A 27,714-nucleotide genomic window follows, 5' to 3' on the forward strand; every position below is an offset into this window, starting at 1 on the left:
TAGATTAAGTGATCTGCCCAAAGTCACAGAGTTGAGACCACGAGGTTGTAGGTAAGGTAAAAGCTATCATAGATCACCTCTTCATTAACACTCCTTAACCCTTTACTTCGGGGAATATTCAATGCAGACAGATGATTTAGATCCCAGATAAAATCTGGCACCCAGGACCACTGCCTGGGAACAATTTATTATTATTTTTCAAACCAAATTCAAAAGGAAAAAGTTTGGCTCTTTTCGAGTTACTCAGTATGAGTTGGACAAAATTAAGTTAGTGGTTTCAAAGGCTGTAGACTCTCTACAGCTCAAAAACACTGTGTTTAGAATTCATATAATTTAATTTACTGGCTGTAAAGCCATAACGTGGATTAGTGCCTGTGAGTATTTGAAAGAAGAGGGCAAATAAAAAAGTGGTACGCAAAGCCACTAGGCTAGATGGCAGAGCTGGAATTAAACAGCTCTGGCACTACTGGGGGATAAAGCCCAGGTATTAGTAAGGACTGTTCTCTTTGGGAAAATAGCCTTCTTACTATGAGTTTGGTCCTGTCAAAGAATCCTCCTTTTAAGGAATTTGAAAATGCTTAACATCTGTCATTTCCATAAAACCCCTGGTTGTCCTCTGAATGGGCAGAGCCATTTTTATTCCATTTAAAGAGTATGCAATTGAGGTCAAAGCAATTTGCTTATGGTCACACAGAAAGTCAGAAGACAGGCTAACGTTAAAATCCATAGTAAGACGGGACAGGAAAGGGAGGAGGGAGATAATGGGACACTAGATCAATACCCTGCTGAGTTTCAGGCTCCAGACTGAGTGATCCAAGCCCGAAGAAGAGGAGAGAAGGAGAGGGCCAATCCTCTGGAGATGAGAGAGACTGAAGCAAGCACACGGCTGCGGCTGGCTGGCAACTCCCTGCCACTTCTCCTCCACTGGGTGCTAACAGGCTGCTCCACACACGCAGCAGAGAAACCACAGCATTTTCTCTAGTCCCAAGACCCAGTGTTAATGTATTAACAATGTTCAATGACCCAAATTATAGCCGATCACGTGGTAAAACAATTTTTCCCTGGGAGACCGACAGTTGTAAACCACACCCCCCTTTTCTTTTCTTTCTTTTTTTTTTTTTTTTAAAGATTTTTTTATTTATTTATTCGACAGAGATAGAGACAGCCAGCGAGAGAGGGAACACAAGCAGGGGGAGTGAGAGAGGAAGAAGCAGGCCCACAGCGGAGGAGCCTGATGTGGGGCTCGATCCCACAACGCCGGGATCACGCCCTGAGCCGAAGGCAGACGACCAACCGCTGTGCCACCCAAGCACCCCTCACACCCCCCTTTTCTTTAATGGCTCAGCTTGACAGCTCCTCTGCAATCACAACAAAAATAACAGCAATAAGGGGGCACCTGGCTGGCTCAGTTGGAAGAGCATGCAACTCTTGATCTCAGGGTCGGGGGTTCGAGCCCCATGTTGGGCGTAGAGATTACCTAAATAAATAAATAAACAAACGTAACAACAACAAACCAGTAATAATAACTACAGCAACAACAATAGCTTACTCTGTCCCAGGTGCTAAGAATTCTAGATATATTAAAACTCACGTAATGCCATGAGATAGGTACTGTTATTATCCTCATTTAACAGACAAGAAAACTGAGGTATGGGGAGGTTAAATCACTTTCCCAGCTCAAACAGGCATGATCTGAACCCAGGCAGTCTGGGACTGTACTGCTTCCAGAATAAGCTAGGGCAAAGTTAGGTACTACCTTGGGTTCTGCAACTTCCTAGTTTCCTCTACCAGCCTTTGCCTTCAACGTCACGGGGGGAGGGGTGTTGGAACAGTCCATAAGACACGAGACATGACAGTCAGTTCCTAAGAACCCCACAGCTTAGTCAAGTGGGTAGATTCTTTCACCATGTTTCTGTTTTGTGAAGGCACTTTTGAAAATATGATAAATGCTACTTCCTGGAAATTACAGTATGATGTTTTTGGGCTTTATTAACAGGAAGAAAAAAAATCACCTTTAAAATCTGTCTATTTATCATCTTTATAGTTTAGGTTTGGCTTCCCTTTTATGATGCTGTGCCTCTTTCTGAAAAGGCAGTCTACGGCTGTCTAACCATAGCTCCCCAGGAGCTACGGCGGGGGGTAACTGACTGACTGATAACACATGCTAAGACATCACTTATCAAAAGTCAGCAATGATTCTGCCTTAATTTTCATGTCTGAATGCTGCCAACTCTTGTGGGCAAGTCCAGAAAAATGTAAGACCTTTCAAATTTGCAAATAACTTCTTACATCTGTTTACCTAATCTTCACTTATTTTACAGAATTTGTAGTTGGGTTTCTTTTCGGGCAAGCTTCCCATCAAGAAACATGTTTTTATCATTGCAGAAGTTAGCCGGCATGCGAATGCAGAAGAAAGCCGTGGTGAATTTTAGATGTGCGGAGGTGTGCTAGGCATATTCAGCGGGCTAAGTGCCTTACCGCTCGGAAAAATTACACATCACCTCAAGTCACGCGCCTTCTGGGTTGCTCTCAGTCAAAACTATGAATGTCAAATCTGCGAATGTCACTGCTCTACTGCTGCTGGGTTTTGTTTTGTTTTTTAAAACAACAATCTAAACTCCCTGCATTACAGCTGCTTATTAGCCAAAAGACTTCCTTCCTTGCTGGGCAGAAAGCTAAGTTTGGGAGGAATGTGACAAAACCTCTGAATGCAATTCTAAAGGAAGAGTTCTGAGATGCTAAATCCTTGAACAGGAATGGAAAAGAAACAGAGGTTAAGATGTACTCACTAATTCAAGGTCTTCAGTAAGGGGGTATTTGTCACTGTCTGGCCTTACTGTAGCTCTACGGCAGGGAGCAAGGCAGGACCTCTACAGGGCCTCCCCAAACCCTAGTCCCAACTACTGTTAGGCTGTGAGCACTGTTGGGATCCATTTATCCATTTATCTCATTACAGAATCCTGTGTATCTATTGGCTTAATTTTACTTTTGCTTTTCTTTCTCTTTTTTCCCAGGTTTATTGAGACATAATTGACACATAACATTGTATAAGTTTAAGGTATACAACCACTTGATTTGATACACTTCTATAACTGCAAAATGATTACCACCATGGCAACTCCATCCATCCCGTCACATAATTACCATTCCTTTTTTGTGGTGAGAACACCTGAGATCTACTCACCAACTTTCAAGTACATTATACGGTGTTGTTAGCTATTATCACCATGCTGTACATAAGATCCCCAGAACTTAACTCATAACTGAAAGTTTTTGCCCTCTGACCAACTTTTGTTCTTAAAAATCTGACCCAAGTTTTTAGTAAATTAAGAATAAACATTTACTGGGCTTTTGTATAGAAGATGCCTCCCTCCCCAAGTAAATATTTTGTCAAGTTAATACGATTATTCCTATCCTAGATCTGAATTTTAAATTGATGGTTGTTTACTCTCTGAAAACACTTTTCAGCCTTGACTGTAAGGGTCAGAAATGGGTACATCAGCAGTAATGCAGGAGACAACAGTGCGAATATGGCCCATCAGCTACCTATCCAAATCATGCTCGGTACACAGTCGCCCAGTCCATCAGAATGGTGCTGCGTGTCCTAGTCCTGCTGTGAAACTAGTGTTTGCAGTGTCTCCATAATGGCCAAAATGGAAATAACAATTAAATACTAGCTAATATTTTATCGAAGTGAGCGCTGGAATTTTTCAAGTTAAATCAAGAACATAACAACTTTCAAGCTTAACTGTGTGAAGTGAATCAAATTCTCAATGCAGGATACTCTTTGAGAGAATGCCAGGTTTCACTGTGACATGTACAAACCAGCATAATCTGCAGCACAAAGCACTACCTCCCAGCATCTTATTCAAGAAAAAGGAAAAATCACATACTTGTCATTGGCTCTCTTGATCAACCAAAATGGTATGGCAAAAACAGAAGAGACATGGGGGTGTGGCAACCCCTAAAATGGCTGTTTTTGGACTTCATTCTACTCATAATATGGCAGCAGTTTTCCTCATGGCCCATATTACCCAACACAATGAAATCACTCGCACATGAGGACATCGTGACAATTTCTAGATGATGACAGAAAATGGTATGTAATCCTCTTTCATGGTCTGTCTGTTTTCTAGTCTGTAAAGTCTAGGAAGGCTCTGGACACACACGCTCTGCAAAGGCATGGAATTCAATTTGGGGAGGTCTGAAAATGCCTTCAATCCACACGGGATTCCAAAATAAGTACTGACTCAACTTGTGGGATAGGCAACAGCAGTTAAGGATGATCTAGATGTTCTATTAACAACTGTGCTTACGCAACTGCATTGACCTCAGCCAGTTTAGACTAAAGAAAAAGATATCTAGATTGAAATGAAACTAGACATTTCATTTCTAGCCAAAATAGGACAAAACTTACAATAACCATAACACAAGGCAAAAATTAATAAGTGGCTTTGTGAAGCACAGAAGTTGTACATAGGAGAAAGAGCTTGTTTCCAGATAGGGGTATCTTTCATGCAGGAGGTGACTTTTGGTCTTTAAGAAGATTTCAACCAGTAGAAAGAGGAAAAGAGATGTTTAAAGGGTTGGAGACAGGAAAATATAGCTCAGGTCAGGTTGGGGAATAGTTAATAGTCCAGTAAAAACAACAAATATTCATTGAGTATGTCCTCATTACCAGGCACGTTAGAAACATCATCTAGTTGACCTCACAGTAATCTTATGAGGCTGGTATATTATTATTCCCACTTTTTAAGGTATACAGAGTCTCAGATGGGCGAAGTAAATTACCTAAAATAACTCAGCTGGTAGAACGAAGATATGAACCAGATCCATGACACTCCAAATTTGAGCTCTTAACTAGCTCCAAAGCCTGATCTTTTAACTAAGTCACAATTAAAAATCTAGTTTGGAGCCAGATTTAAATGTAATCATAATGATCTTTCAGATTAAGGATATCATACCCTTAAAGATGGTATGTTAGCACAGAAAAGTAACAAGTCGTGTTATGTGTGCTTCCTAAGGACAAAAAAAGAAAGGAGTATCTGGGATATGCTAGGTTTGACTGTTATTCTCTGTCATCACATGGCTGAAATCAGACTCTGTTTCCTCTGGAGAAAACATCACCTCCACCATTAAAGGAAACTTTGCTTATTTATTTTATTAAGGGATCTATAGGAAATGAATTCTTCACATAGAGTGTGTAGAATTTTATGCTGTTCTGCTGCAGATAGATTTCCTGAGTACTGCATTAAAAGAGTTCCCTTCTGCTGTTTTTCAGAATGAGGGCATGTGCGTTTCAAATGAAGCAACTTGACAGTGACTACATTTGGTATCTTCTCATTTTAGGAGAGGAACAGGGTACAGAGCAGGAGTAGCACATTCGTCCTAGAGACATACCCACCTCTGCCAGCAGATATTTTTAAGTCAGAGAGAGAGTGTAAGGAATAATGCAAGGCTTTTAGGAAAGGTCAATGAAAAAAACACAGAATCCATATTACAGAAGATTTAAGTGGAACATGGGATTAAGAAACCTACTATTGCTACAGATAGATTTTTCTTCAGTAATCCTTTGAAGTCATTCTGTTCTAAATCTCTTTTACTTGTTTCAGAGCCTTCTCACATTTACTTGATTACTTCCTACTTCACCGAAAAATTCAAAGCCACCTTAAAATACCCTTCCTTAGATGTCTCCGTATCTTTACTCATCCTGCCCCATACTTCCCTACTTACTCCTCCATCCCTTGATTCTGTTTCTCTTCCCATCCTCACTCCTCACAGGTTGCTATTAAGGACTCTTGACCTTGGCGTTCTTGTGGTCTCCCGCGTCCTAGTTACCGCACCTCTAAATGTGGCAGTGGGGAGTGGGGAGTGACAGCTCAATGAACAAGGTCTTTTAGTTTTATAAAATGTTACAACTATCTCTAGTATCTGTCATGTCTCTACTACTTGCTCCTCTCATTTTGGCCACAGATGTATTATTGCTGTGGTCTCCCCATTCTCTGCTCCCTAAAAGCTAAAAGCAGTAACCACCCTTTATCTTACCTCTTCCTGGACTTCCGTCACATGGCTCCTATTTTCACTACCAAAGTCCTCAGAAGAATTATCTGCTTCTAATTCTTAACTGCTTGCTTTTCCCCAGGTTCTTACACATTGGCTTCTATTTCTGCCACTCTTCTGAAATCACTCTCTCAATTAATGACCCCCCGATTGTCAACACATCCTTAAACCACTACCCATTCTGCCATATTTGACGCCATCAACTTACTGACCTTCTTTCATGACTTTTGTTTTCATATTCTATCTTCTCTGACTTTTCTTCCTCCTCTGGCCCTCTAAATGTAGATATTCTTCAAGTTTTTGAGCTTAACCACCTTCTCCTCTTGTTCTATATGCTTCCTTGGATGAGTGCGTCCACTCATATGACTCCTTATCTCTCACCTCCCATGGATAATTCCAATCCTACATATCAACATGTCTAGTCCAGGCCTTTCTTCTAAGCTCTACATCTGCCTTTCCATTTGCCTGCAAGAGATGTTCTCCTGAATATTTTAGCAACTCAAACTTAATACATCTAAAACTGAAACTTGTGTCCTCCTTTCTTCCTCCCTTTATAACTCCCTCTTCTCCTCTCATTCATTCTCACCAGCCCTGCACAAAAACAACAAATAAATAAAAAGGCTTGGTCCTCCTCTCTTGTTCCATACTGAATGGTTATGGCACTACTGTCTTTCCACTAACTGAGGCTAGTCTTGAAAGAATTATTCTCTCATTCGTTCATTAAACATATACCTTCTGAGTGCCTGTTGTATTCGAGGTACTCTTCTGCAATCTTGGAATACATTCAAAGATCTCTGTTCTCAGGGAGACTGACAGGACACAACTGGCATAACAAATAAGTTGTAAAGTAGGATAAAGGTGATAAGTGCTGTAGGAAAAAGAGAAAGAGCAGGGAGAGTAATGGGGATCAGAATTACCAGGCTTACAGGTAAGGGCGTGCAGATTTAAGTAGGGTAGTCAGTGTAGGCCTTGTTGACAAGGTGACATGTGAGCAGTCTTGGTGAGGTAAAGGAGGTGCAGCTGTGCAGATATCTGGGGGAAAGGTATTCCAGGAAGAGGGACCATACAGTATAAAGAGCCTAACGTGGGAGGGGGCTTGGCATGTTCTGGAATAACAAGGAGGCCAGCCTGGCTAGGGCAGAATGAGTAAGGCCAGTATTATAGGGACTTGGTCTTAATTCTGATTGAAACTGGAAGTGAAAGCAGGGTTTTATGGAAGAATGACACACTCTGACTTACATGTTAAAAGGATCTAGTTGTCTGCTGTGCTAAGAACAGACTATCCAGCTGGACAGTAGTAGAAGCAGGGAGACCTGTTAGACTAATTGCAGTAGTCGTGATCCAGGTGGAGATGATGGTGACTGAGACTAAGACGACTGCACAACAGTTGGTGAGAAGTGGTCAGACCCTTCTCACCAGGGTATATTTTAAAAGGACAGCCACTACAGTTTGCTAAAGACTGGATGAAGGGTATAAAAGATAAGAACTTGATATGAATGGCAAAAATAACATGAATACTAGACACACTGGAAGATGAAATGGAAACTCACTGTTAAAAGAAGTGTCGAAGAACTAAACTTTGGTCACTCCTGTGGTGAATTCTTCCCATCTCATGGCATTAAGGACCTGCATAAGCACAAGACTCTTAAATTTATATCCTTAGTCCAGTTGCTCTTCCACACTCCAGACTCATGCATCCAACTACCTGATGTCTCAAACCTAACAGGCCTTCAGTGCAACTGCAGGTTTTTTCCCCAAACCTTGATCCAATCATAGTCTTCCTCATCTCAGATAATGGCAGTTCATCTCAGAAACTGAAAGTTTCTTAGTCCAAACACCCTAAGTCATCCTTACTATTACAAGACAACCCCCTCGGGAAATGACCTCTCTGTCCTGTGAACAACTTTGTGTTTCACAAAGGGCACCGACTATTGATTTCTATTAGGGTTTTTTGTGAGTAATAGTTTTAGCCTACTTTGGTAGATTCCTTGAGAGCATGAAGTGCCTCTATTCATTTTTATATTCTTCAGGCCCTACCACAGTGTTCTGTACATTCAAAGTAATAAATAAATCAACTATAAATATATCAACTATAAAATTCATGGAGTAAAAAACAAAACCATAAAGAATACGAAAGAAGTATGGGAAATATTGAATTGATCTTAGAGATTAGTCATCTTAAGAGAAGACCAATTTTCATAAAAGCAAAAAAATAGGTGTACTTCATAAAAACTAAACATTCATATTTCAAAAACAAAAGAGCATCACAAGGAGATAAAAAAGGTAAACGAGAAAAAAATTTCAGCTCACACAACAAAGCACTTTAATATTTAATAGATAATCCCTACATATAAATAAAACTGGTAAAATAAAACTTTAAAAAGTAATAAAAATAGTTTAAAAAGATAGGCTTTTTAAAGAACCACTAAATGACTAAGTGAGGTTAAAAAATATGACTTCAGTTTTCTAAAATATTATGTGAGTGAGAATACCATAAATACAAAAGTAAAAAGACTTAATGGCTTCACATCTTGGTGTATTTCTGGGAGTGACATTATGGTAGGGGAACATGAAAGCCATTACATTCCTACTGGTTATCTGATGTAACTAAAAATGAAATTTACTGCAATGGAACTTACTTTTATAGAACTGAGGTCAAATCAATGATGACCTAATCATAACCTTAATGAGCTTTTCTTCCCTGGGAAGATACTTGCATAAAACTATATGAAAGTATGAACTACCTATGTTGAGTGATATCTATGATGTCTATACTAAGTATGCTTAAAAGCCAGAAATGACTATCACAGCTCCAAGGTGGATAATGGGGATCGTAAGTTTAATTAGATAAATTACTAGTTCTGTTGCCAGATTTTAAAGGTTGGGAATTGAATTTCATGTAGACAGAATTTCCCATGAAATAGTCCACAAGCACCCTTCTTCTGAGAGACAAGGCTGCCCAAGGAAGCATACAGAAGGGTGAAGTTATTGGTAGGGCTTTTATGCTCCACATGCAGAAAGTGGCCCATGTAAAAATTGCCAGAAAAGTCCTTCTTACCAGGAGAAATTCAAAATCTCTCAAGCTTCAACACTGCTGGTGCCATTATAAATTAGTATGTTACCTGGCAATGCATATGAAGAGCCACGTAAACTTTCAAACCGTTTGGCAGAGTAATTCCACTTCTAGGAATCCATCATAAGGAACCACTACTAGTACTGGTATTAATAAATAACAGTTCAATCAAGTGATGGAATATTACTGAGGTTTTTAAAAAGAGAGATATGCAGAAATAAAAAAATTGTGCTCATATTAGAGTGCAAGTTGAAAAATTTATGAACTATATTGGAACTATATTATGAAAACAAACAAAAATGTACATTAAAAAAGACACTGAAAAAAAGGACATTGATTTGCATGTAACAAAATGCTAATGTAGTACCCAAGGAGATGTCAGTTTTTGCAAGAAATGTATAAAATCATGTGCAGCACATATGCATCTTCTCAAATAACAAACACTACAAATGTAATTACTATGAGACCATAATTTTTTTATATTAAAAAAAATGAGAACCATGTGCTAAGACTGGGAACAGGACAAGGATGCCCACTCTCACCACTCTTCAATACAGTACTAAAGGTCCTAGATATTGCAATGAGCGATAAGAAGAAATAAAGAGCATTAAGATTAAAAAAGAAGAAGTAAAGCTTTCATCTATTTGCTGATAACTTAATTGTTCATACAGGAAAACCTAAAAAATCTACAAACACCTACTAGAACTAGTCAGTGAACTTAGCAAGGCTGCAGGATACAAGGTTACTATGCAAAAATGAATTGTATTTTTATATATTGGCAACAAATTTATAATAGTGTTGAAAAATATAAAATACATTTAATAAGAGAGATGTAAGCCCTGTACAGTGGAAATTTTAAAACACTTCTGAGAGAAACGAAAGACTAAAATAAGTGAAAAGATAGAAGTTCATGGTCAAAAGACTCAATAGATATTATGAAGACAACTGCTGTTGCTACATTCACTTACAGACTCAATGTAATCCCAACCACAACCCCACCAGGTTTTTTGTTTTTTTATGAATATTGATAAACTCATTCTAAAATGTATAGGAAAACGCAAATCATCTAGAATAGAGCAATATTTTTTAAAAAAACAGATTTGGAGGACTTAACACTATCTGTTTCAAAACTTAGCGTAAAACTATAGTAATCAAGATAGTACGGAATTGATAAACAGATTGATGAAACAAAAAGAGAGCCAGAAATAGACCCACACTTACATAGTCACTTGATTTTCAACAGCCACCTGAGCAACGGATGAAAAAAAAAAAAAGTTGTGTTTGTTTTTTTAACATGTGCCAAAATAAGTAAATGTTCATAATGGAAAAAGAAAATGAACTCTGATCCCTATTTTGGAATCATACCTGAAATGTAACCTCAGATGCATTACAGACTTAAATGTAAAAGCTGACACCATCAAGCTTTTGGAAGAAAACACCGAGAAATATATTCGTGATTCGGGTAGGCAAAGGTTTCTTAGGACAGGGAAAGAAGTAACTACAAAAGGAAAATATTGATAAAGTAGATACTGTCAAAATTCAAAATCTCTGCTCATCAAAAGACACCAATGAGAAAATAAAGAAGTAAACAACAACCTGGGACAAAATATTTGTGAAACATGTACTGACAAAAAACTAGTATCCAGAATACATTAAAAAAAAAAAAAGGCCCACAACCCAATAATAAAAAGGTAAACAACTCAATCAGTAAATGGCTAAATGATATGAACAGAGTTCACAAAAGAAGGTACGCCAATGGCCAACAGGCCATGAGAAAGCGCCTGCGTCACCGCCAGTGGAGCCACGGTGAGAAAGTGATCGGTGTCATCAGAGAAATGCAAATTAAAGCCACAAAGAGATACTACCACACACACAAGAATGGCTAAAATTAAAAAGACTAACATCAAATAATAGTGAAGATGTGAAGTAACCAGAACTAATATATTGCTGGTGAAAGTGTAAAATGGTACAACTATGTTGGAGTAAAGTCTAGGAGTTTCTAAGAAAACTAAAACATTCACTTACATTATGACCCAGCAAATCCTCTCCTAAGTAATTTTCTGAGGAAAATGAAAGCAAATGTCAACAACAACAAAAACTGTACAAGAATGTTCATAGCAGTTTTACTCATAAAAGGCAAAAATTGGAAAGAGTATAAAGGTACTTCAATAAGGAGAATAAATTATGGTATATTCATACAATGAAATATTAGCCAATAAAAAGAAACAAACTACTTATACTTGTTACAACATGGATAAAAATCTCTAAACTTTATGCTGAAAGAAGTCTTACACAAGAGTACAACTGTATGGTATCATTCATATGAAGTCCTAGAGGAGGCAAACTATTCTTTGGTAGAAAAAAATTGGAACATGCAGTTAGCTCTAGGAGGCTGGGGCAGGGATTGTCTAGGATGGGGCAGGCATAAGGGAAGGTTTTAGGATGATGGCAAGGTTGTTTTTTTGGTTTTTTGTTTTTTTTTAAATCTTGAGAGGGGTTTGGGTTACACTGATGTAGGTAGTTATTTGCCAAAACTTTGCTAATATACACTTAAAATTTAATTGTATGTGAATTTTACCTCAAAAGAAAAAATACTGTTAAGAATTATAGAATTCCATTTAATGATATGCATACTGAAACATTAGTTGAAAGTGTACTGATGTCTGCAATTTTCTTTGAAATGCATAAAATAAGATGGACTGATGAATAAACAGATAGATAGATAAGTAGAAACACAGGCATAGTAAATGTTAACGATAAAATCTAGGTGTGGGTATATAGGAATTCATTGTAAACTTTTTTCTTCAATTTTTCTATATGTTTAAATTTTTCCATAACAAAATGCTGGGGGAAAAACAGGTACCACTGTTTTGATGTTGACAGAGTATTATTTTTTACTTCTTTTTTTTCTTTTTCCTAAGTTCTCTATGATGTGCTATAGTCTATAATTTTAAACACTTTTAAAAGAAAGGAAACAAGGGACGCCTAGGTGGCTCAGTCGGTTAAGTGTCTGACTCTTGGTTTCGGCTCAGGTCAAGATCTCAGGGTCGTGAGATTGAGCCCCATGTTGGGCTTCGCACTGGGTGTGGAACCTGCTTAAGATTCTCTCTCTCCCTTTCCCTCTGCCCCGACCCCCTTGAGCTCTCTCTCTAAATGAAAGGGAAGAAATCACATTTATTAAAATAATCGAACAGAAATTTTTTCAAAACTAGCAAAAAATCTCATTTTAGATTCAATGAAAGTTAAAATATTCACCATTTTTAAATCCACTGTCATTTAACTCACTAAAAGTCTGAAAATATTTAGTGATGTAGGAAGACACTGTTTTTGAACTAATCAAAAAAATTTAACTAATTAAATGTAGTATTAAATTTTTTTTCTTTCAATGCCTTAAACTTTCCCTTATACTCAATAAACCTCCCCCATATCATTCTGTGTAATGCATGCTCATTAAAAGTACATCATTTCTTAGACTCTAATAACTTAGCAGGGCAATATTTCTTAAGAAATCTGATAGCTTGCTGTTTACTTTCAGAAGGGCTTTATCTTTAGATAAGCACAAGCTTTAGGCCAGGTGCTAGTCATTTGTGTCTCGTTAATTTCCAAAACAAACAGAGGAGAGTGCCATGCAATTTCCATTACACACACTTCACCATTAGTACCAGGGTTTATTAGCTTGACACTGCTCCAGGAGTAATGGTTTCATTCCTCACTGAAATAAAATAATGTGCCACATAACTCAGCAATGCGGAACTTCTGAAAAATGTTGTCATGTTAAACATGGTCATATTTTTCAGTCTCCATTGTGCCAAAACAAAGGCCATTTGCTGTAGGGAACTCACTCTGGGCATGGAGAATTCTCACGTGGGCCTCAGACTTACCTCATCGCTATGTCATACGATTCCGGGTGAATACAAGTTTGGTCCAAAGGATTTGGCTTCAGCACAACATTCACTGCAGTTTTGCTCTTCTTCTTGCCCTGCTTCTCATTTGTGACCTCAACACCTGCTGAAGATGTCACAGCAACTCCCTGAACTTGACCGGCAGATTCAGTTTGCTGACTACTGTAACCATTTAAAGAGGCAAGGAGTGGGAGGGGAGGGAAGGGTAGGAAGAAAAGAAGTCTTTAAAATGTGCTTATTTCTCTGCAGTCAAATACACACAAACAGCACCCACATTCTGACCATTCACCTCATTGAAATTATCACGTATTTATTTAAACACTGTTAATAGAGTTTCCTGTTACTTAAAGCTAAAAACATTCCGAACTGATTCGGCCTATATAACTGGCATTGTAGGAGAGAGGAGAGAAAAACAAGGGGAGGTAAATTAAATAAAAAGAAAAAGGAGAAGGAGAAAGAAGACGATTTCCCCAAACTGAAGAGAATCACAAGCTCTTAAATTAGAAGAACCTACTGAGTACAAAATAAGATGAACGGAAAAAGACTCAGGTTTGACGTATTATGGGGCAACTTTAGAATATGATTTAAGAATCAAGAGAGAAATTTAAAACAGATTACCTCAAAAGGAACTAGAATCAGACTGGCATCAGATTTCTCATTGATAAACATCAGTTGCCAGAACACAGTGAACCAGTATCTTAAAAGTTCTGAGAAAAAATGATTTTAAATCTAGAATCACATACCTCACCAAACTAGCATTCACGTAAGAGGGCAAATTAAAATCATTTTGAGACTTGTAAGGACTAAAGTAGAACCCAGATAATATACACTCTCTGAAAAGAATTTCTTAAGAATATACTCCAACAAAAACAACAAATTCAAGAAAAGTGATAATGTGGGCTACAAGAAACAGTGATGAGCAAAAAGACTATAAAAACTTATTGACTGCTCATGAATTATGGAAACATATATTAAGGACAGTCTGAAACTAAAATTAAAATCCTAGGTCATCTCCTCATGCAACATACAGTTGAAGGGAAGAAGGCTGGGAAAAGTCCTTAGGTGTTAGTCTTCTCCAGGAGGAGGACAGAGACACCTGTTAACTGCAGAGGCCAGGCTAAGCGACACTTAAGGATAATCACCAGAAAAAGACATACAACTTGAAATCACTAAGGGGAGATAAAAATGAGGTGGGAAAACTTGTTAGCTGAGAAATCCAACAAACAGCATGAAAGGAAATCAGAAAGCATGATGATGAGAAAATATATAATAGATATAAGATTAAGTGCAAACACATCAATAAACGTAATAAATGTGAAGGTAGGAATATAAAGTTGAACAAAACCATGAAATCTACTGGTCTATAAGAGTCATATCAAAAATTAAATGTCATAGAAAGTTCAAAAAAAAAAAAAACACCAAACATACTGAAAAGGCAAATGTAGCAACACTGCTAACAAACAAAACAGATTTCAAAGCAAAAAACACTCAATGAGACAGCAGTAGTCCATTCTGAATATAGGTATGATCTATCAAGAAGATGTAACAGTCATGAATTTTCAAGTACTTCATTATTAGTTGAAAAAACATAAGGCTTTAAAAACAACCCAAATGTTCACCAATAGGGCACTGATTACATTAGGTTATGGTCTACCCATAAATTAAATATTATGCAGACATTGTATATAATGATAAACATCTATATGTAATATGTGGAAAGAAGTACTAGATATATTACTGAAACAAATAAAGCAAGTTTCAAATAGTTGGACAGCACAATCCCTTCTGTATGCATTTTTATATAATAAACATCCAAACTGATCTAAGTATAAATTTACTTTCAGAAAGCAGTATGTAAGAAACTATTTTGAAATGAGAGGTTGAGGTGCCCTTTACTTTTCATTTTATTCTTTTGTATATTGCATGAATTTTCTAACCAAGTGTTCAAAAAACATAAACTAAGAAACATGGGATTATTTTATCCTCCATTGTTTTTCATTTCTGGCTTCTAGGCTTTGTCGTCTACTTAGAAAAGGCCTTCTACCACTCCAATGTTCTGCAAAACTTACCCATGTTTTCTTCTGGTACTTTCACAGTGTCACTTCTTCTATTAAGTCTATGATCCATCTGGGTTTTATTTGGGTATAAGATATGAGGTGGAAGTATAGCTTCCCCTATGCATATCCAATTCCTTCCAGTTGTCATAATACTACTTGTTGGATAGCTAATCAATTTTCCCCACTGTTTGAAACTTCTCCTTTATCATAAACTAAGTTCTGCCTATGTTTTGGTGAATTTCAGACTCTATTCTCCTCCAGTTCTACATCAAAACTGAATGATTATACAACTATAATTTTATATTATTATTATTATTATCATCCAGCAGGGCTGGTTTTCCCTTATTAGTCTTTTGCAGAATAAAGATTATTTTTCCATATTACCTTTATTATAGCTTTGTCAAAAGAAAAAAAAATATGAATGAAACAGTTAGTCCCAAAGTAGCAAATACACAGAAACTACTCTTTCGGGATGCCTGGGTGGCTTGGTCGGTTAAGCAGCCAACTCTTGATTTTGGCTCAGGTCATGATCTTGGGGTCCTGGGACTGAGCTCCGCATTGGGCTCCATGCTCAGAAGGGAGTCTGCTTGAGATTCTCTCTCTCCCTCGCCCACTGCCCTTCCCCCCACTCCCACTCTCTCTCTCTAAAATAAGTAAATAAATCTTAAAAAAAAAACACTATTGTTTCATGATGTTAAATGCTAGGAATTCACCCAATTTCTTTGCTTTTGTGCTACCAGGATTAGAAATTAAGGGCAAGAATTTAGTTCTTAATCTACACAACTGATAATTATTCTTTGGTCAGTTTTCAGGGAGGAGGGAGTGGGGAGGCCCAACTACACTTAGGGAAACAGCTGTCAATGTAAAGTGGCCATTGTGAAGTCCTCTGTGTCACTTCATCTTGTACAAATCCTACTTGTGATGTTCCAATCACACTGGCCTTAGTTTCATTTCCTGAATACACCACATTTGGTCATGCTTGGGACCCTGCACACGTACTGTATGCTCTGCCTACAATGCTTTCCTTCCAATCCCTGTGTGCTTAGCTCCTTCATTTCATTTAAAATTTGGCTCAAATAACTTTTCAGTGAATAATTCATATAAAGCGTAACAAACTCATAGTGTTCCCCAAGACAGTGTCACATCTCTCTGTTTTAATTTGTATAATTTACTACATCTGAAACTATTTATTTTACTAGTTTATTTATTATTTGTCTCACATATTAAAATTTAACTTCGTGAGAGCAGGGAATTGTTGATTTGTTCACTGCTGGATTCCCAGTGCCTACCTAGCTAGCAAAGATTAGCGAGTCAACACATGTTGAAGGAAAGAATGAACAAATGGACACCTAGGATTGAGGCCAGTGAGCAGGAGGGGCAACAGTAAAAGAGGAGATTGATAATAGAACCCAGAGTGGACACTTTACTAATCACCTGCAAAATGTTCGAACATAATCCTGGTTGATTCTGATGAAGCCAGCACACTGTTGGAAAGATTTTGGACCCAGACCTTTCACTTTCTTTAGCTGTTCTCGATTGATGAAGGGCCCATTTTTCTCTCGCCATTCAATAATATTTTTGGCTCGGTTCGCATTGAGTCCTGCAATATGCCTAGAAAAAACAAATGAAATGAGTAATGTGGCAGACACAATAGTTCTAATAATATTCAAAGAAAAGACCTCATCTGAAAAGTCAATGATATAAAGCATCTGGATCATAAAAACAATCACAGTTACATACTGTTATATGGCTCTAAGTTGTTAATCCAAAAGGGAGTTAAATAAAAGAGACAAAGGGGACAGAGCTGTCCAAGAGGAGACAAGGACAAGAGAATGCAGAGTAATGATAAAGCCAGGAGCTGTCATAAAGATGCTGGTAAACTGGTTAACACTGGTACAAGAAAAAGAACTGTTCCTCACAGTTCTATATTATTCACATTTCTTGTATTTCTGAATCAAGTAATAATTCTGCCTATTCCTGTTTAGTTTACAAAGTGAGTTAGCAGCAAAAGTTACAACAGCTACAGTTGCATTGTACTACCCTATTTTTTTTTTTATCAGCCTGTTCTCATTAACTTAAAGACTTGAACTACAGAAAAGTACTTATCCATGAATGTCATGGTTAGTATAAAAATATAAAAACCATATTATTAGGTAGTTTGCTTGGTGTTAATTTAGAAACTATAATTTGAGATTTTTAATTCTATTATTGAATTCCATACATGAAATTATGGAATGTTTGTAGCTGTGGTAGAAAAACAACACCTTAAAATGTAAAGAATATTTTCTGCTACACTAGTCTCAAAGCAAAAGAGTCCAGATCTTTAACAGAGGTCCAGAATTTCATGCTGCATCAGCAGACTTATGTAATAAATGCAAAACTATGAATGAAAAAAACAGTTCTTCTAAAACCATGGTAAAACAGGACAGAGTATATAAGGTGTGATTATCGTACGATAAGGATTTTGATATGTGACTTGCAGAATCAAGGTGAAAATATGGTAACCATACCCTGAACCCTCAGAATTTATCTTTTGGTTACTGCCAGCTTTGACAGATGTATGCATGAGACTGAACTAGTGAAAAATACCTACAGCTCTTTTCCATGTTAACCTTATTTAAATTCTATTAACAACACTAATACACTCAATGGTTACCATATGTTCTTCACTTTAGATTTGCAGTATTAAAAACGATAATTTGAATTGTTACAATTCTTTTCTTAAATGATGTCTTCCCCTCAAACTGATTAGCTCAAGCAATGTAAGAACTCGTAGATTTTCTATACTTGACAACTTTACACATGTCTCCTTATTTTAGCTAAATTTGAACTGAACAGTCAGTTAAACTTAAGATTCTGTGATCTTCAGCCACAGACCTCTTGTCTCACCTTAACAAAACTTCTGAACAGATGTTAATATCCACTCCCACAAAGCTGACACATTCTTCGACAACACTGTCCAGTGTTGCCTTGAGTAAAGTCTGAGATACATCGTGCTACAAAGACAAAGATCAAATGTCAACCCAAAGTGAAGGACATGCAGTTTTTGGACAATTCCATTACATACCTACATTACTGGTAGCTGGCTGGAGACAGAGCATATTAAATTTTTTCATTTTTCTTAAACATACGGTTAGTATGGAATTGAGCTGAACTTAAGGAATCTGTTTTCTTACTCTCTAAATCACTCATACACCTAACTTCAATATACAGCACCAGGAGTTTTTGCTGTCCCAGAATTCTATCAGAGCAGTGGTTCTCAAACCTTAGTTTGCCCTCAAAATCACCTGTAGGGCTTGTTAAAACACAGGCTGCCAGGCCCCATATCCAGAGTTTCTGACTCAGTAGGTCTGGGGGGGGGGGTGCCTGAGAATTTGCATTCGATTAAGCTTTTGCTGCTGGTTCCAGGAACACACTTTGAGACATACTGGTCTCCATCATTCACACAGTGCCTGGCAGTGTTATCTTCACTTACATGTGTATATTATCCCTTAGTTCTTCTTAAGAGAAGAGAGAGTAAATTATAGTAGGAAGCAGTACACTAATAGTAAGTCTGACAGTAAATCAAAGTCCCATGTTTCATCCCATTGAAGATACTATTGCTTGTAAGATGCACTGTTATTTTATGTACCACTAAGAAAGAAATACACTGCCTATTAAATTATGACACAATGCTTTATTACTTGAAATTTTTATTTTTTAAATATTGAAAGAATTCTTTCAGACTTATTTAGAAAGTTCTTAAATCATCCATCATGCATAGATAAAAAGGGAAATATAAGCAATCTAAACTGGTTAAGGTATTCCTAAAATTTCTTCACATTCAGCATTCAACTCTTCTGGTCTACTTTTTTTACTCAGAGTCTTAGATGTCCAAGTGTTTCCATTCAGTATTGTCCTTTACACTCTTAAGATCCTAGGCAATGTAGCATTTCCTGAGAGAGTAATAGTCTAGTCTCCGAGATTTTCTTTAAAGCTTCCGATGCTCATTCTGTAAGCTTTGATAGTTGTTCTCTCTTAATCTTAACAGAAAGTATCAACAGAAGAGATTTTGGACAACAACAAAACTATTCTTTCCTTAAAGGTCCTTAAATGTTTTATCGTTCAACAGTTTGTTGACTAAAACAGTGAAGGGTTTGCAGTTCAGTCATGACTCCAAGATTAACAATCAAGTCCACACAGAAACTACACCATGATGTTTGTTGACTAAAACAGTGAAGGGTTTGCAGTTCAGTCATGACTCCAAGATTAACAATCAAGTCCACACAGAAACTACACCATGATTTGCCACGGGGCCAACAGCAACTGTAAGACACCGTTAATTGTTAAGAAGCTTCCTGATTTCAGAGATGTTAAAATTTAAGAAAATGCATCTTAGAATTTATAAAATACAGTATTTGAAAGTAAATATTTGTTGGCTGATGAGTACCTCATAATATACTTGATGTTATTCATAATTCTAAAATTAAAGATCCTCTACTTGTTGTTCCCAGATGTGAAACTGTGGGTCAGCATCCCTCTCCATGTGTCTCAAGAAAACAAGGTTAGGTTTGATAACCTTAAACTCCCAGGGAAACCATATAGTAAACAGAGTCCCTACGTACGTGATTATGTTATTATCTTTTAATTAGAGTAGAAGTTTTGTTCTGAAAGACTGAAGGGTGCAGGAGTACTTTCATATTTCAGAGATAACCTAGTTGGTTATTTAGGCCACAGCTAAAAACCACGGACATAATTTAAAAAATCCTAACAAGCAAACATAATCATGAAAAGGATCATGAAGAAAAACCTAAGACCTTGCTGAGAACCTGATTACTTTTTCTTAAAAAGATTTTATTATTGGGGGGGGGGGGTACAGAGAGAGAGAAACCCAAGCAGACTCTGCGCTGAGTGTGGAGCCTGACATGGAGCCCAATCTCACAACCCTGAGATCATGACCTGAGCTGAAATCAAGAGTTGGTCACTCAATGGACTGTGCCATCCAGGTGCCCCAAGAGCCTCATTTCTTTTGAGCCGCAGCATTTAAGAAGCTAGATAATCTTTTCTTGGTGTAAGTAGATGAGAAGCAGTAAAATGAAAAGGGGGCTTTTAAAAATGAGAGGGTAGGAGACGGTGGACAACGTAGTGGCAAGCACAATGATAGCAACAAGAAAAATATCTGAGGAAAGAGACAAAACTATGAACAAATAGACAAAACTAAAAGTAATAGTTGGGAGCCATTAGAATAAAGGCAAACAACTCCACATATGTCAAATCACACAGACGCTTGGGATAGCTAAGTAAGTAGTAAGCAGTCCCTGTAGCTGGACAGTCTTGGTTGCCTATCCTACCTCTAGCCTCCAACCTTCTTTTCCTCCTTCCCAACAGAAGCCTGGCTGTGTTTCATGCACCTACCCCACCTCTGGAAGGCCATATGATTTGGGGAGGCTGGCTCTACTCCAGCAGATGATAATAACAGTAAAATCAGTGGTTTTCAAACTGAGGGTTCTGACCGATAAGAGGGTCGTAAAGTTAATTTGGTGGCTTGCCACCGCCATAAAAAAGTCAAGAAAGAAATAGACCACATCAAGTACGTTGTACGTACTCTCAACATGGAATGAACAGTGCAATAAATAATGCAACCAATTGAGAGTATCATGTGAGAGGAATACATAAATTGGCCAGGAACATGTTTTTTGTTCATGGAAATCTCATTGGATCTTCTGATAAAATGATGGTCACTGATTGATGGAGAGGTTAAAGAGTAACTTTACAGATTTATGAAGCAAAATATCAAAAAAAGTTGAGAAGTTTATCATCGATGGCGAAGCTCTGATTCTTACAACGAAGTTTAGTTATAAACTTTCAGTGTCTTTTTCAGAAAGGATGTATTGATTATAATATTTTTCAAATTACAGCAATATTTTAACTGAGTTAGCACAAGTTGACCTTAAGAATCATTATAAACTTCAGGGCGCCCAGGTGGCTCAGTCGGTTGAGTGTCTGACTCTTGATTTTGACTCAGGTCATGATCTCAGGATTGAGAGATCAAGCCCCACATCAGGCTCCATGCTCAGCAAGGAGTCTGCTTTAGATTGTCTCTCTCCCTCTCCCTCTGTCCCTTCCACCCTGCACTCTCTCTTTCTCTCAAATAAATACATAAATAAACCGTAAAAAAAAAAAAAGACTCACTGTAAACTTTGAAGAAAGAGAATAATGAAGCAAGCTCATTACCAGATTTGTAAGTGTTAACAGTGACAAAAAGGAAAGAAAGTGCTAACTCTATTCAATCTGACTCGAGGCACATTTTAAATAGAAAAAAATAACTCTAAGACTTGAAAATAAACTTAATTTAAAAACGATTTACAAATACACAAAACAATAAAAATGTTTGACCCCAGATGTATTGTTGATAGTAATGTTCTTATAGATGACAGTACAAAACCTGCAAAATTAAAAACCAAACAAAAACACTTGGAATATCCCTACCAAAATGGCTAAAACGCAAAAGATTGAAAATATCAAGTATTGGTAAGGCTGTGAAGCAACTGGAATGCTCAAAATATCAGCATGAAAAATGTATTTTAGGTCAGATATGCAAGGCAACGGAAGGCAGTTTTATGACAGGTTTATTTTGTATAGTTTAAATATAACTTCATATAAAACTGAATTATATGTATTTATACAATGTAAAAATGCATTCTTTTCAATATAAACTGCAAAGGAATAAAAAATGGACAAATTCCTAGAAACAGAGTAATTGCCAAAAATGGGCTCAAGAAGAAACGAAATCTGAACAGACTTACAACAAGAGATTCAATCAGTAACCAAAAATCTCCTAATAAAGAAGAGTCTAGGACCAGAGCTTGATGAATTCTACCAAACATTTAAAAAGAATTAACACTAATCCTTCTCAAACTCTTCCAGAAAATAGAAGAGAAGGAAACGCTTCCGAACTCATGAGGTCAACATTACCCTGAAGTAAAAGCCAAACAAAGATAACATCAGGAAAGAAAACTATAGACAAATATTCCCTGTGAAGATAGGTACAAATATCCTCAACAAAATACTAGCAAACAAAAATCCAACAGTATATTAGAAGGATTAAACACCATGATATACATATGATGCATTTAGTATATGTGAACTCAAGAGCCAAGTACATATTTTTTTTTCAGGTGAAAAACTCTCTTTTGGCATTTTTAAACTTAATATTCTGAAGTAATCTCAAATTCAGAAAAAAGCTTGCAAGGAATCTTCTTAGCTTTCCTTCAAATAAATATTTCAGTGTATATTTCCAAATAACAAAGACATCGTCTTACATACCACTATAGTTTAATTGTAGAGGTCTTGAATATCTTTGTTTAATTTATTTCTAGGTATGTGGTATGTTTTGCTTTGTAAATATTTTTATTTATTTCCTTTATGATTTTTCAGCTAGCATGAACTGCAATTTCTTTTTGTACATTGATCTTTTTATCCAGTGACATTTATAAATTAAATTATTATTTGAATTATTTAGAAAAAGATCAAAATAGAATAATCAAAGCTTCTGTAGAAAAGTTATCATCCATGTAATATTATCTAATGTATAGCCCATACTCAAATTTCATCAATTATCCCAATTCTACTTTACAGCATTTTTTCTTCCCCATCCAAAATTCAACCCAGGATCACACACTGCATTTAGTTGTCTTACCTTTTTATATTCTGTGCTGGGCAGCTTCCAAAATGGTTCCCAATGATCCTAACCCCTGATATGCCAGCACTGTATATCCCAACTCCTTGAGTATAAAATTCACTCAGGAGTCTTGTCTGTATGAATTATGACTAAGATTATTTTACCACTCACAGTGACCTATTAATGTGCAAAAGTATTTTTAATTTTGATTCAATCAAAATTTAAAAGAATAGGCTCAATAGTGTATCATATATGCTCACTGTCCTCATATATTCTAGACTGGAACAAATTCATGAACCTTGTAACTATACATTGAATTAAATCTTCCTAATTTTTTTTTGTATTTGAGGGTTAAAACATTTAATTATAAATAAAATAGTATTTAACTTTATCATGTATATGGGCATTATTTGGAGATGCTTTTATTTTGAATTATGTTTAATTGTGAAAGATATACATATACACAAATATATGGGTGATGGGTATCTTAGTCATGGTATAAAATGTATTTCCTACTGTGTATCATGATCAAAAGTTACAAAAAATAATGGTCTAAGCCAATCTTGGTGGTCCCATTCTACTTATTCAATGATGGCAAATGAAATATGAGGGTGAATCTGCTGGGGGCTTTAGGAAAAGCCTTCCTTACTGAGAGGTTAAAAGAGGTTAAATATAGACCCTTATGAAGAGCTGGATCTTTTCTTCTTTTCATTCAAATATGACTACTGGAGTCAGGGGAAGCACTGTATCAGTGACTAGGCCTGGCCTGAGGACAAAGGTGACTCACTGAGGATGGCAGGTAGCACACACGGCCACAATTTAGTTCTTCATGATACTCTTGAGATTTTGTATTAGCCAGTTCTGAACTCATCCCACCTTTGACCTTCCTGTCATGAAATGTCCTTACTATTCAATAAAGAATAATAAATTTACTCATTGTTCAAGCCACTTGGAGTTGGGATCTCTGATGTTTTTCTTTTCTTTTTTTTAAAGATTTTATTTATTTATTCGACAGAGTTAGAGACAGCCAGCGAGAGAGGGAACACAGGCAGGGGGAGTGGGAGAGGAAGCAGGCTCATAGCGGAGGAGCCTGATGTGGGGCTCGATCCCATAACGCCAGGATCACGCCCTGAGCCAAAAGCAGACGCTTAACCGCTGTGCCACCCAGGCGCCCCTCTGATGTTTTTCTAACTGCAGCAGTTATTTTATCAAGGGACTCAAGATCTAGTGGGAAGACTAAGACAATAAAAACAACCAGCAATAAACTTACTACCAAAAACCCTTGAGATTTTACTGTCGAGCATTGTTATAAGGCTTTTATAATATTATCTAATTTAATCCTTATAATAATGGTACAAGAAGTGTATATAATATAATGTAGCATCTTCACATGTAAGAATTTGTTCTAAGGGAATAGAAAGATATGTTCAAAGGTATGATGTGTGTTGCATGTGTGTGTGTGCACACACGTGCAATCTAAAAATATACTCTCAGGGGACTGATACAAATAAATCATGGAACAGTCACCAATGTGAACTATTATTATGAAGTCATTAAAACATATAAATTAGAACAGCTATTCTACCAAAATGCCCTGCAAGATAAAAGGTCCCAAATAACCTATGGAGTTCAAATATTTTTTAAATTCCTCTAGCCAGTAGACTTATGTAAGAAAAATTCCTTTTTTTTTTTTTTTAAGAATTTATTAATTATTTGAGAGAGAGAGCAAGAGAGCATAAGTAGGCAGAGTGGCAGGCAGAGGCAGAGAGAGAAGCAGGCTCCCCGTTGAGCAGGGAGCCCAATTCGGGGCTTGATCCCTGGACCCTGGGATCATGACCTCAGCCGAAGGCAGACACTTAACCAACTGAGCCACTCAGGTGCCCCTGTAAGAAAAATTTCTGCAAGAACTGCTATGATCTATAATTCTGAATTTTGCCTACATTCTTCCCCAGCTTTTTGCTTAGGAAAGTACTAAAGAGTTAATACCATATTCTAAAAATACAAGTCACCTATGTTTAGGGGAGGAAATAATGAACAAATTTCCATATTGTCCCCATTATAATGTCTTTGGCATTAAAGTAGAGGCATTGATTTTGTCATTCCGAAAACATTTTCTAAGCAACCATCATGTACCAGGCACTGTGCTAGCCGTGCTGGGTGTTGAGAGTATGGGAAAAAGCATATGAAGTCCATGTCTTTAAGAAATCCAGTTTTTATCTGCTGAAAGCTGAGATGACATGCACCACCCTTCTGGTAGTCATGAGTAGAAGAGGCAAGAGAACCCCAGGACTGACTGTGCTAATTGTCAAGGACTTGATGCCAGAAAAATATTAGCTCCATTTTTAAAGAAGTTATCTAACTGAATTTTTAGACAAGTTATTTGAATTGTATAAACAGTCTGTTTCAAATTCAAAGAAATATTGTTTGGGCCATTACATTTTTACCTAAAATTTATGAGATTTTTAAAAAGGAATATAAGCACTCATTCATGCTAGTCAGCTTTTTTGAGGTCAGAATCCACATTTTTATTATTACTCTACCACAAACTTCTGAAGAATTGCTGATTCAAACTGCTCTTTTTTTTTTTTTTTTTTTTTTTGGTCCCAAAGCACTAAAATTATCTCACAACTATTTTTAAAAAGTCCTTCCAGATGAAACCTTGTCTGTGGACTACAGCTTCTATAGCAATGAAACTGCACATTGCATATTCTACATTAAACTTTAAATTTATTCCCAAGTGGTTTCTCCATGAAATATTCTTGAGTATTTTCTTCAGAAATTATCATTCACTCATGGCTCTTCCTGTCCTTTACTATTGTAGAAATATAAAATGCAGTTAGAAATTAAAGATGCAAAAAAGCTTCATAGGGAAAGTCTAGCCAACTTCAAATAATGCAAGTTGATTTCCTTATCTTGCATCTACTTTTCTTTGACATGTGACAGTTTAAGAGTCATCCAGGGGAGCGTGTGTTAGATGACCCGTGAAAGACAGAACTGATAGAAGAATGGAAACATTTCAGAAAACAGAGTATGTGCTTTGCCTCCTCTCCTATTTCAAATCCAGTATGCAGCATACTCCCTTTAAGACTCAGACAATGTTTACTATCATAGAAATACTGTATTCAACCTTCTAAAAACCTAGGCGTTCTAGTTCTACGAGATCACAGATACTTACATGTAGTGAGACAAATACTCTTGATAAAAGGCTTTAAAATATTTCCTCATATTCTTTTAAAAACAAATATTTTTAATACTAGCAGAACATTTTAATTTTTTTAAATGTATAAATTATACAGTGAACAATTCATTGTGCTTATGGGGCCCTGGGAATTAAGATGACAAAGGGTATTAGTCTTTCAGCACTGGAGGGATTTTTCCAGATCTGGAAACATAAAGTATGGCCAGTGGTCATGATAGGGGGGAAAAACAACACAGGAAGAGATTCTCTTTGTAAATCCTCCTCCTTTAATAAGTCACAGGGAAGGTATGCTGAAGACTTTTAGTGCTAACTCTATATTTAGGCACCCAGTTGGCATTAACTTACACTATTTAATGTAAACCAATTTATTCAAGCCAACTTAACAGAAAGATCCCTGAACAATGCCAGTTTTCTTTGTTCTGCACAAGACAAGTGGAAACTAATTTTTAAAACCCAACCTTCCACCCTGACTCTGGGGATAGAGTAGCCCCCACTCCTAAGGCATGGATCTTCTAGGAATCTCAAAGGAGTGCCTATAGTTATTCAATGGGTTCTTCCCACTCTGGATGGCCAGAACTCCTGTTTCCAGGGCACTGTATAACCTCTGGAATCTCCATTCAGCTCACAAAGCTCCAGCAGCTTTTCTGTGCTAGGCCTGATGGAATCTTTTCCTACATATGTGCACTTAACACCTGGTCAAAGACATTTTTGGGGAAAAAAAACAAACAAACGAGACTTCTGCTCTCAGCTGTAATTGAGTGATTGGTACCAGAGTATTTTTCCCACCATAAACAATTATAAAGCTGGGCATAATATATTTGGCAGCTAATTTTAGGCGTTAGACAATAGGCAGTGCAGGATTATGATTCGAGAGAGAGGGGAATTACGTGAGATGAGTCCCACAGTTGTCCACGGTCTGTCTGAAGACACTTTATAGACTGTGGCACAGGGAGGTGGCCAGCAGAGCACATCCATCTCACTGAACTGGGAAAGCAAAGATTAGAGTTTGGAACAGCTGAAGTAACTGGAATTTTAAGAGTGGGATACCAGAGAGAATGGAGCTTTAAAGAGCCGAACTCCAGAAATTTGTACAAGACTCTGAAAGTATTTATCTAAAGACTAAGCTGCATATACCCAGGGCACCAGGACAAGACTCTACAAGACCAGGCAGAAAACAGCTGTTTGGGAGTTTGGGGGCTATACAGAGACTCCTGAAAATGTGCAGAGCTCGGAGACATAGAATGTCCCTACCAGAATCAGTGGGGAGACCTCACTGAATATCCAGATACTCCGCTGACACCCCAGAAAGGACAGGCCTTAGAAGTGGGGCTAGTCTAGTCTTAGAGTAGGGGCAACTCTACAGCCATTCTAACAATGTTTACTAAATAATTCTTTTCCAGATGGGTTCACTGGTGTATTCTACCAAACATTTGAGGAAGAAATTATACCAATTCTTTTCAATCTCCTTCAGAAGACAGAAGTAGCTTTATTCATACAGCTCTTCCTTGACTTATAATGGGGATATCCTGATAAGCTCACTGGAAGTTGAAAATATCATTGGGTCAAAAGTGCATTTAATACTACTAACCTATTAAACATGATAGCTTTACCTAGCCTACCTTAAAGACGCTCAGAACACTTACAGCTGGGCTAAATCATCTAACACAAAGACTATTTGATAATAAAGTATGAAATACCTCCTATAATTCATTGAATACAGTTCTGAAAGTAAAAAACAGAATGGCTGTATGGGTACAGACTGG

General features: G+C 37.1%; 1 protein-coding gene across 10 annotated transcripts in view; it reads right to left on the bottom strand.

The window, feature by feature from the left end:
- SRBD1 (S1 RNA binding domain 1) overlaps positions 1-27,714 on the bottom strand; it is a 204,617-nt gene that overhangs the window by 19,477 nt on the left and 157,426 nt on the right. For 7 of the 10 annotated variants that reach the window (XM_044378251.3, XM_048222527.2, XM_048222528.2 and 4 more), the window contains 3 exons: positions 17,982-18,088; positions 16,527-16,703; positions 13,015-13,197 (listed from right to left, as the gene is read on the bottom strand). In XM_044378251.3, coding sequence (XP_044234186.1) covers positions 13,015-13,197; positions 16,527-16,703; positions 17,982-18,088 — 467 coding nt within the window. The remainder of the gene's footprint in view (positions 1-13,014; positions 13,198-16,526; positions 16,704-17,981; positions 18,089-27,714) is intronic. The other 3 variants (XM_048222530.2, XM_026486687.4, XM_048222531.2) reach the window with 1 other exon arrangement.

The sequence above is a fragment of the Ursus arctos genome, unplaced genomic scaffold, assembly GCF_023065955.2.
Source record: "Ursus arctos isolate Adak ecotype North America unplaced genomic scaffold, UrsArc2.0 scaffold_8, whole genome shotgun sequence".
Classification (NCBI taxonomy): domain Eukaryota; kingdom Metazoa; phylum Chordata; class Mammalia; order Carnivora; family Ursidae; genus Ursus; species Ursus arctos.